This window comes from Littorina saxatilis, linkage group LG1 (assembly GCF_037325665.1).
Source record: "Littorina saxatilis isolate snail1 linkage group LG1, US_GU_Lsax_2.0, whole genome shotgun sequence".
NCBI lineage: Eukaryota > Metazoa > Mollusca > Gastropoda > Littorinimorpha > Littorinidae > Littorina > Littorina saxatilis.
The window spans coordinates 5059894-5071228 of NC_090245.1; the positions used below are offsets into that span (position 1 = coordinate 5059894).

General features: G+C 38.9%; 1 protein-coding gene and 1 long non-coding RNA gene across 2 annotated transcripts; one reads left to right on the forward strand and one right to left on the reverse strand.

Annotated features, from left to right (window-relative positions):
- Positions 1 to 360: 360 nt before the first annotated feature.
- Positions 361 to 8347, forward strand: LOC138959868 (uncharacterized). Its single transcript, XM_070331519.1, has 9 exons — positions 361 to 891; positions 1076 to 1358; positions 1703 to 1909; positions 2176 to 2239; positions 2465 to 2716; positions 3121 to 3270; positions 3595 to 3752; positions 3995 to 4156; positions 7687 to 8347. The coding sequence occupies exons 1-9, from the start codon at positions 721 to 723 to the stop codon at positions 7716 to 7718; spliced, it is 1479 nt and encodes a 492-aa protein (XP_070187620.1). The 5' UTR covers positions 361 to 720; the 3' UTR covers positions 7719 to 8347.
- Positions 6645 to 10010, reverse strand: LOC138959873 (uncharacterized). The gene is made up of 4 exons (XR_011453818.1): positions 9876 to 10010; positions 8704 to 8847; positions 7968 to 8153; positions 6645 to 6970 (listed from the first exon to the last, which is right to left on the reverse strand). It is a non-coding gene; the product is annotated as an uncharacterized lncRNA (long non-coding RNA).
- Positions 10011 to 11335: the final 1325 nt, after the last annotated feature.

The following is an 11335-nucleotide window of genomic DNA, read 5'->3' on the forward strand; positions in this document are numbered from 1 at the left end:
CTCTGAACACCGAGGTCGGTCAGCGGGTGTAGTGACACTAAGTTTAGATTGAACACAACGCGAGGTATACATTTTCACACACCGCATACTTTAGGACCAGAGATACTGACATCTCTCCTCGGTAATCTTCAGCCTCCCCTTGCAACCTAAAATGTAGGATACGGACACGAAACAAGTCCGGTTACAATAGGATGAAGATTTCAATGATCTGATGTATGAGGGAAACTCCTCCGAGGAGGAAGACGAGGAAGGTGGCGATGAACCAAATGAACCTGATGAGGAAGAGCAGTAAGTTTACATTGCTTGCACATTTTTAAAAATTGACCTTTTGGATGTATATAAATATAATTTGTATTGCTTAATTGTCATCACCCAAAGACCTGGAAATAATTCCCCTATGAAGACAAAATGTGGATACTGTCACATTTCTATGTTTATTTTGAAGAGATTAGTGAGGATCAAGGGCCCCAAGTATGGACCACATTTTGTTGTATATGAATAATTAACTTGTTTTTGCATGCAGATGTATCATTGTGTGCTTGGTATTTTGTTCTCTTTAGTTAACCATTGCGCCTACTTATAGAGTCAATAAGCTTGGAAAGACATTTCGCAACAATTAAATACAGAAACAGAACGAAGGTCCATACCAAGAGCCTGGGCTACAACTATTTGAGTAATTCATTTTGTTACAGGCTGAGGACACCCAATGAATATGCAAAAATGTTCCTGAATGCAGCTATTGCTGACAAGCGGTATATTGTTGACGAGACGGTCCTTGTCAACACTGTGAAAAGATTACCGTGTGACAACTGTGGAGCTCCAGCATTAGGCGTGACATTGACGAAGAAATCCACTGCAGGTGGTGGAGTAAGATTTGAATACTATTGTATGGTAAGTGGAATTTTTTTATCAATCTTAACAGTAACATGTGATTATAAAAACACCCATGCTCAATTGACCTGCTCTATATCATTGTCAAAATTATGTGTTTATCAGCCCCTTACTTAAATCCTATTGAATGTAACGCATGCTGCATCACTTCATGATTATTTATAAATAAATTTTATTTGCACAGAACCAGCACAAGAACACCTGGTCCTCTACCCGCTGGTATGGGGCCAAAAGTTTGACAGGTCAGCTGCTGGTGCTGTGCACACTGCTGGCGGGCCTAACTTACCACCAGATGGCACAGTTTGCTAAGTTCCTGCAACTTGCTTTTCCAGCGAGGTCAACATTTTTCAAGTTGCAGCGGCTATTTTACAAGCCCTTGAAAACGTATTATTCCAAATCAATGGAAGAAACACGTACACAAACTCGGGCAAAAGTTGTTGCTGTGGACACACGGTTTGACTCCCCAGGTTTGTAAATAAAATGTGTTTGACTAAATGTGTGTGTGTGTGTGTGTCACTGTGTGTGTCACAGATTTTAACACTTAGAAACATGTTCACAATGAAAACTAGATACTTTCCACATAAAGACTAAAAAAGATTGTAACAATATGGTCAGTCAAGTATTACTTCTGCTTACTTGTTCAATTTCATGTCTTTGTGAATGAACACTTGTAACTAAGCAATGAAAAGTGCATTAGAAATACTATTGCATGTGTCATATCTTGCAATACATGTGCACATTTGAACAATTCAATACTTGCAACCAATCATGGTACCTGTATAACTGAATTTGGCTGTATGTGCTGTTGCAGGATATTGTGCGTCCAAAGCTACCACAGTCTTCATGGAATATGACACAAAAGCAATTGTCCATGCAGAGTTTTGTGACCACCGCTCAACAAACAGGCAGTCAGCCACCATGGAGTACCACAACATCCAGAGGGGGTTGCCTGCCATGAAAGATCTTCAAGTTGAAGAAATTGTGTCGGATGCCAGCTCTGTCATCAAAGCTGCCTTAGGTACTGACAAAATTAATGGGATCAAATGTGACCAAAACCAGTGCCATAATTTTATGCCTAAAGAAAGAACTATTTTGAAACAAAGCCGTTTATGTTTTAAGATATTGAGAAACTGTAAAGTATGTGTCAAATCAAGAGAGGTCAAGGAAGACTGACAAACAAAAAGCTTGCATGTCTACTTTTTGAACAAAAACTAGATGATCATATATACATACATAGAACATACACATGCAGCTGTGAAATACAGAATCTGTTTTTACTTCCAGGTGAAGAGGACACCATTTTCCATTCAATGGACCTATGGCACAAGGGGAAAAACATTGCAGAAATGTATGTACAGGTTCTCTGACAAATTTAGTGTCAACCCAATTTTGTTTTCCTGATGCCGTACGTATGACCATGTACACAGAATACGATAATGTTTGACTTTTAGTGGACAAAATTCAGATTTTAAAAAGAAGCTTGCTTTGTTTATTGTGTAAGAGAACTGTTATCAATATCATATTTTAAATGATAGACGGAATAGTGATGTGGTTTTTTTCATTTGTTAACCAGGGTCCTGACTGGTGCCAAAAACAAGGATTGCAGAGCCCTGAAGAAATGGGCAAAGCCAACAGTGGCCCACTTTTGGTCCTGTGCAGTTGCCTGTAAAGGCGACCAAGAAAAAATGGACCGAAGGTGGGCTGGACTACTGTGGCATGTACAAGGCATCCATGAATGGACTGTTGGCAGATGCCACCACGCCCCTGATAAAGATGCCAGTCTGCCCTTACTCATAGAAGGCAGTCCGGATGGTGAAGCCTTTCGGTAAACTTAATTCACACGGACACAAGCATGCGTACATATGTGCATTCACACGCAAAAAAGTAAGTGAGGAAATGAAAATTACTCAAAATCAATCTAACTTTATTACAGGGCATTACAACAGCCCACACAAGATACAAACATGTATTTATATGTTTCTTCATACACAAACATAACTCACTTCCTGTCTTTCTACCTATCCAAAGCCCCCTCTCTCCCCTCCCTATGAACAGGAACAGGTACAAATACAATGTTTGTTTCATTGAACTGAAATAGATGTCATTACATTTCATACAACTGACAATGCTGAAACTATATTTCCATACGTGAAAGTCAGTGTGAACAATTTTTGGGGTGGCAGAATATAAATGGACAACTCTAACATATTTCTATATTTGTGTCAACAGGAAGATCATCATGAATCCAAACCTCCTGGCATCCTTGGAGTACTACAGCAGAGCCAGACACACCTCCTCAGTAGAGAACTTTTTCTCCCATACGCTACTGCACTACGCACCCAAAAGAATTCAGTTCTCCTATGATGGATATTGCATCAGGTATATACAATATTTTTGATTTGTTTCAAACCAAGCTGTCACCACCAAAGTTCAATGTAAACATGTGCAACTGATACCTTTTTATGTTACAAACACATTTATGAATGTGTTCGTGTGTTTTCAAATTCCTATTTTTGTTTTTATTAGTGACTAATCCTTTTTTCCAACTGAACAACTTTATGGCACAACATATTGACATGGTATTTATAAGCCCCTTCATTTTATGACTGGCAAAAACTTACTCTTCTTTCTCATTGTGGACATTGTCATTCCTGCCTACTTCCTTTGTTTGCAGGTTGATAAATGCTCTGACAATTGTTTCAGGAACATGATTGCGATCCTGGATCACAACCACAACCTGACACGTGCAGACCAACTGTCCTCAAATGGAAACCCATATATCAACTGCCAGCTGTCGCGACGAACCAAGGAATGGGTCGCATACAAGCGTATGGAGGCTAAGGAATACTCCTACATTCCTGGTAATTATATGTGTGCACATTGACACTGATATAAAAACACCGAGTTCTTATTTATATAGTTTTATAACGTTTCACAATCATCATTTTGTTTTCATTTTATTCCATGCATACATATTTGTAAAAATGAAATATGTTAATTGTTATGAAAAAAAAGTCAGCACATGTACTATTTACTTTTCGATGACAGATAATTCATGGAAATGTCAGTCAAAAAATGGAATAGATCTTTTTTGACGTTACAGATCTTCTCTGCGTTTGCCTGGACGGGGTATATGGGGTAGGAAATCACACAGCCAGGCTGACTGACACTGGACTCTACCTGCGCAACCTGGGAAAGGCCCAGAGAAAGAATCCTGGGGCATGGACTGTGTTCCAGCAACAGGAAAGCCGTGGGAAACACTCCAGTAAGTTCATCTACCTTATTCGTACATTGACAGTACATGTATCATGTACTGTTTTGACTGTAAATATTACATTGTTCAGACAGGAACATTAGATCATAAACAGAACAATGCAAATACATACTTATAAACACTGTCAAAAAAATGTCATAAGAATTGGTATGTGGTGTGCTTTTCTCGAGGAGTAAACATTTCATTTCCTAACATACAGTAGTTGGTAGTCTGAAATTCAGTAATATTGTAAAAAACCGGCACGGTTGGCCTAGTGGTAAGGCATCCGCCCCGTGATCGGGAGGTCGTGGGTTCGAACCCCGGCCGGGTCATACCTAAGACTTTAAAATTGGCAATCTAGTGGCTGCTCCGCCTGGCGTCTGGCATTATGGGGTTAGTGCTAGGACTGGTTGGTCCGGTGTCAGAATAATGTGACTGGGTGAGACATGAAGCCTGTGCTGCGACTTCTGTCTTGTGTGTGGCGCACGTTATATGTCAAAGCAGCACCGCCCTGATATGGCCCTTCATGGTCGGCTGGGCGTTAAGCAAACAAACCAAATATTGTAAAAAGAACGCCCGTGTAGTGCCACCATCCTGTTTGGTTGCCTTCCTAAGCTTCCACAACACAATCTCTCTCGTTGTGACACTGCCATAAAACAAATATACTAAACTGCAGCGGTTGCCTAGAATATCATAAAGAAGAGGAATATTCTATCAAATACATAGTACATATGAAATGCATGACTGCAAATGCACTTATCACCCGTTAAGAACATGTTCTAAGGTGGAAAAGTGTTTTTACATCAATCAACCACACTATTTTGGATGTAGCTGTGATGTCTCTTGAATAATGGATCTCCCAAATCAAGCAAAAAATAAGTATGTGTCATCAGTTTGGAATACATATTTGACTAAATGTCAGATAAAGCAATGTTCAGCAACTTATTCCAACAAGACAGAAAAACAAGTCTGCCAAGAGATTAAAAAAATCCATTTAACCATCTGTTGGTCTGAAACTAACAGATCAACACTAAAAAAAACCAGCCTACATTGAGACTTGAAGTGCTAGGTTAAATCCAAAGATTGAGACAGGTCCAGCTCGTTTCAGTAAAGCATACTGCCTAATTGACCCATTTTCTTCAATTATCATTGTGATTGCATTACCAGAATAAACATGGCCCATCAATGTTATTGGATTCATGAAATGTTCAAGAATCAGATAAAATATTGATTACGTAACGTTTCTTTGTTATTAGAATTTAAAATGTTTTCATGACATGTCTAAAGCAACTGTTTTTTCAAATTCGTCATGCATTGATTTTTTTTATTCGGCACTCTAAAACAATCTTTTTGAAGTTGACATTCATTCAAATAAATAGGAATTATGGTGGCAGTGTATATATATATATTTTTTTTTAAACAGAGTGCACCAAAACAGAGGACAGGCCTTTTTCTAGAAAAATACATACAGTTCATGAAAGAAAGTTTCACACAATGATTCGTGATCAGGAAAACCAAATTTCTTTCAATGTGTCTATATCTCGATTTATAATGTGGAAAATTGCTGAAAGTCATTGAAACAGACTATAGTTTTTGAAAAAGACTTTAGTGTTTTTTTAGGTTTATGAACAATTCTTTATGATGCTAAATATGACTTTCCGGATTTAACGTATGAAAGAACCCATTGTTATTGAGCGAATTAAGACATTTTCCCAATTACAGTGGTTTTGTTGTTCGTAAAATAATTTGATGAACATTGTTGCAAACACAAATTCAAACATGTTTTGACGTTATGGTTTTACGTAAGCATTTGATAGAAAAATAGTTAGTGATTGAGGACGCTAAAAATAGCTCTGAAGTAGCGAGGTTGGTGTGTTTCATCTGCATTTTTGAGTCTTTCGCACACTCTGGTGCTAATGTAAGTGATCAGGACGGTTATTAGTAACGAACGAACCACCAAGAAATCGTATTTTCAGCAGGGTGCACTTTATTTTTCAAGTCTTGATGATCCTGAATATATTTTGCAGAAAAAATACTCAATAAGAAAAGGCTACAAATTCGTCAAAATTGCGCTGCACCTCGAGGCTGATGTGTGCTCTTAAATCGTAGGTCAGATTTTAACACCAAAAACTACGCAAAAAATACGTTCTGACTGCCTAACTGCACAAGGTGAAAGCGTGTAATTTTGTCTCCCTGTTTTGGGAACTTCCGATTTTCCACGAGAGTTACCTTCTCCTAGCTTGGTTATGTCTACTAAAGGTAAAGTGAGAAGAAAACACTACCATCAACCTTTTCAATGCTAGCTGTTACAAGTCTTGAAAACTTTTATTCATTGCATGACTGGTAGCCAGTGTATGACTGGTTGGGATCAGGGAAGGCCCACCTTATTCTGGCAACCACACAGGACGGTAGCACTACACGATGTTTGGCACCCAAGCTGCCCCATTGCCACAAGGTGTAGAACCTGTATGCAGCAGAACGTAATTTTCTATTGCTGAATTCAGGATTGCTGCGGTGATATGTATATCCATAATTCTGCACACCACATACCTCTACAACCGATGGCTTCATGCACAAGTCAAAAAATGTTGGTGTGCTAGTCACACATTCATCCTCCCTTCCACAACACAATCTCTCTCTCTGTGATTCCATGGTCACACAGTGGCCACACCTACACCACCCAGGAACGTCACTGTTATCAACACGCTCAGTGTTCACATGGGCATGAACATCACGGATGAAGCAAGAAACGTACAAGGGGTCCTTCTGTGCCATCCTCTGAAGCACTGCATCTTTCTCCACTGCAGTCAGTGTAGCGAGAGCTTCCTGCAAAGAGAGAAGAACATAATTATACAGCAGCCATGAAAAGGAGATGGGGATGTAGAGAGAGGGTAGTGCGGGCTAGATTACAAAGAATCAAGTGGTACTTTTTGTGCCGAATAGCCGTTTTCCACAAATAACCATGTTAGGATTTCTCGGCGCTCTAGCACAGCACTGCTGACCAGCAATCAATATAATTACTAACTCAGATGTGCATGCTTTTGTATGATATGCCATGTGCGATCAACATGTGGCCCTTTTCCTTTGAAAGTTTACTCATCGTAGTTCAGAATGTGATGAAGTAATCACTGCTGCCCCACAGATGGCTAACAATGTGTTCTGGATGAGGTCACATGATTTGTGGTGCAGGTGCGTCTTTGATAGTTCGACTGATACACATCAGATATAGTTATTCACCACGCTCATGTGTTTCTGCAGATGAGCACTCTTGTTGATTGCCCCGTGGTTTGGGGCAAAAATCTTCCAGCTCTCCAAAATCCAGCTAGACTTGTTTTATAACATCATCTATTTTCATACACATACTACTATTACTAGTCATTTCTTTGTTTTTTTAGTATTGTCACAGTGCAATCAAATATCATTAAAATTCATGATACTGTTGATAGGATTATATTATCAATATTGAAAATAATTAACCCAAATTGAACATTGATTTTAAGACATGTGTAATTCTTATTTTATTATCATCTTTTATTGTGCAGGTAGGCAGGAGCCAAACAGAGCCACAGAGTGACATGCATCAAGTTGTGTACACAATTACAGCTGTAATTGAACAAACAGCTGTCTATGAATGCTGAACTATTCTGTGTCTGTGGTGAAGTATTGTCAAAGACTGTGTTCTTCATGTGGTGTCAACTTACAGCCAATGACAAGATTTAAGATGTACACCAGAAGACAAAACAAATAACTGGAAACATTCACAAGTTTTTCAATGACACTTCCACACACACTTTGTGTTCAACTGTATCAGTAAGGATCTTACCTTCACAGCATCACCAGCGGCAGCCTCTTCGGCCCTGACAGCTGCAGAAGCCACCTCCAGCCTCAGGTTCCTCGGCGTTTCTCCAGAATTCCTCTGGCTCTCTGCTGCATACGGAATGTGGATGGTTGTACTTGCATTCAGAGCAGAGGTTGTAGCTACCTCATGAACAGCGTTCAAATCCTGTTCCTGATAATGAAATGAGTTGAAAATGGACTCAATGATCCTGAGCATGATAAGAGATAGTACTGGTATATATCTCAAAGAACACAAGCTATCAGTAGCAGTGATGTTTCATTAGAATTTTTTCAGAAAATGTTATGATTCTGTCATTTACATTCTAGAGTAGAGATGATTCTTACCCAGCCCATTAATTTTTATTTTTTTTAAATTTAGAATAAGGATATGAGCACACACACACACACACACACACACACACACACACACACACACACACACACACACACACACATGTATGAGAAGCCATACTACCACTAATTCAAACTAAATCAATGCCAATGCTTCCATTTCAAAACAGACTTACAGTTACAGTTACAACAAACCATGTGCTGGTAAAACTCTCAAAGAATGTCATGCTAATTTTATTTGACACTGTAAATGTATTAATAAAACAGTATCTGTTTACATTTCAGAATTTATTACATTTCTCAACTTGACTGTCATTTTATCAGAGAAGGAGCAAGACTTCACACTTTCCAAAACACAACAAATTGCTCACTGTCGTTACCAGTCCCTTGTTTTTGCACTTCTTACTGCCGCAGTCTGTGCATCGGGTTATGTTGTTCTTACAGGAACATCTGACACTTTGACAGGTGCTGTTCCTTGAACAGCCGCAGCACTGTAGGGTCTGTGCACGTGTTGCCTGTAATTTAATTCAAATTAAGGTTGTGTTAGCTACTGGGGCAGTGTAGGCTGATGATAAAACCATGACAGTAAGTTCCATCTTTGATCATCACTGAATGAATCTTACTTGATTGACCAAAAGATGCTACATACATCACACACAGCAGCATTTAATTGTAGTCAAATGCATTACTTTACAATGATTTCAATTTTGTAGTGAACAACATTAAAATGGTGCTGATGAAGTAATATGATTGAACAGAGGAGCACACGGGGTTTTCTTTATACCCTTTTTATACACAAATTTCACATGCTTCATGTCTACTAATTAAATTGTTAATGTGTTCTCATTCTCAATCTCCTTTACAACTCTGCTTCCAAATCTACAGAATCATGAGGTTAGTGTTTAAAATACATTTAATTTTGAGTTAATCAACTTAATGATTAACGTTTGAAGTTGTTTGAAGAGTACAAATCAACCAACTTAAATTATCTATATGAATTATATTGGACGAGAAAATGAATTTTCACATTCAATCAATGTCAGGATTAACTGCATGATAAATCATGTGTGAGGGTGTGAAAAACTGTACTGGTGTCCAATACATTGATTTTTTCTTTTGTGATGATGATTCTACTACAGGTATGTATAGATATTCTTGTGTGTGTATAGTTTACCCAGATTTCTTGCCCTAACATGAAACTAATTAGGTGCGAACTTATTAAAAGAGTGTTATTCAAAAGCACCAGACTTGTCTCCTTGTTTGATTTTTCTGGGAGATGTCACATCATCACCACCGTAACCATTTGTTTTAAACCACCCCAACCACATGCTACTGGCTTATTTGCATGTCACAGAGATCACGAAATCTACTCGATCGCAATAGGACAATCAAAGCTTGTGTACTAACACTGCCGAAGTAATCACTATTGCTGATTGTGGGCAATAACGGAAAGACAAGACAAGACACTGACATGAAAGTGAAACACTTTCGATCGAAAATTAGGTAGCGATTTAGTGAATTGCCGAAATAACAGGGAACAGACCTTTCGTAAGCAATAGATTATTAGTTCCCGAGGTACAGTAGGATTACTGCGAACACAGAAACAGACAAAAACACGAAAGAGCAACCTTCGCATCGACATAAATGTTTCAAAGTCGTTCGAGACTCGAATGTAAACAATGCGAGAGTAAGGTCCCTTTACGTTTGTGAAAATAAGCCGAGGTATTCGTGTGAATAAGCATCGATCGTGAAAATAACACACGTAAAAATACAGTCACAGAAAATAAGAGACAGATGCCAGGACACATACATCGAGTGTTATGAATAAAACAAAATATATTTATCATACTCACCAAAGTTAGCATTGCTTGTGCCATCGCAAAATCCAGAAGAAAGCAGCGTAAACTTTAGGCGTGTAAACAGCACGTGGTCTCTTTACCCAAAACATCTCAAAAACACAAATCGACTAAAACATCACTCGAATTGCAGATTGAAGATGTGACTTGCTCATAACATAAACAATGAAATATGTTAGTATTTGCTTTGCACATAGTTTATTTTTAACATAAGCTTAGATTTCATGAATTGTGGAAATAACACGATGGATGAAAAAAAGGTGTTGTTGGTTTTACTAGTTTTGTATTGAAAGTCACGTGGAGCAATTCGGCACAGACATGGCGGGTCCGCATGGTTGTTTTGATTTCGTGAGAACCGTGTATATGCGCTCAAATATTGTGTTGCAGATGAAAGGACGAGTTTTTATGGCGAAAATGGATTTTTAATCGTGGCTGAGGGTTAGCTGTTGTCTTAGAAGGTAACGGAGGTACGAAATCCGGCTAAGCTGATGGATAATGTTTTGCACGTAAGTGTGTGTGTGTGTTTTCTCACGGTCTCCCCCACTTCGCCTGCTTTGACTAATAGGAGATTGCTTAGCCGTGAGCGCTGTTCAGCCGACCGGAAGTTACCCCGGCTGAAGTCAAACGTTGAATGACATAGTGAGGTGCGCGCAAGCAGTGTAGGTCAGGATTCAGGCCGCCTTCGCTGTACAGAATTTGGTACACAGTTCTGTGCAGCGTTGGCGGCCATTTTTGTTAACATCCACCCTCCACCTTTTTATGAATAGACCACAGGATCGAAAAGATATGACTGTGTGACCTTTATGATTTGATTTTGGCATTTTAGTGGTTTTAGTACAGAATATTGGAGAATTATCACTAATGCTAAGATCTGCGAGTGAAGCATTTAGTACTGAGAAGTGGTTGTTTGAGTAGATGTGATCAAGCAAAGTAGATGAAGTTTCTGTGACTCTAGTAGGTAAAGTTATAAGCTGCTTGAAACCTAGTGATGATACAATCCCATCCCATCGAGGCTGAGGTTTTAATAAGTCAATATTAAAGTCCCCGAGTAACAGGATGTCTGCGTGAGGTTTACATTTATACACTGTATCTATCATCTCGATAAGGTCATCGTACCAGTCACCAATAGCAGAAGGGTTTCTGTAAA

Excerpts from the sequence above, each read along its gene's own strand:
- LOC138959868 (XM_070331519.1), top strand. The coding sequence starts at position 721 with ATGTTCCTGAATGCAGCTATTGCTGACAAGCGGTATATTGTTGACGAG. Across the intron at positions 892-1,075 it reads GATTTGAATACTATTGTATG|AACCAGCACAAGAACACCTG; the intron begins GTAAGTGGAATT and ends TTATTTGCACAG. Across the intron at positions 3,271-3,594 it reads TATGATGGATATTGCATCAG|GAACATGATTGCGATCCTGG; the intron begins GTATATACAATA and ends CAATTGTTTCAG.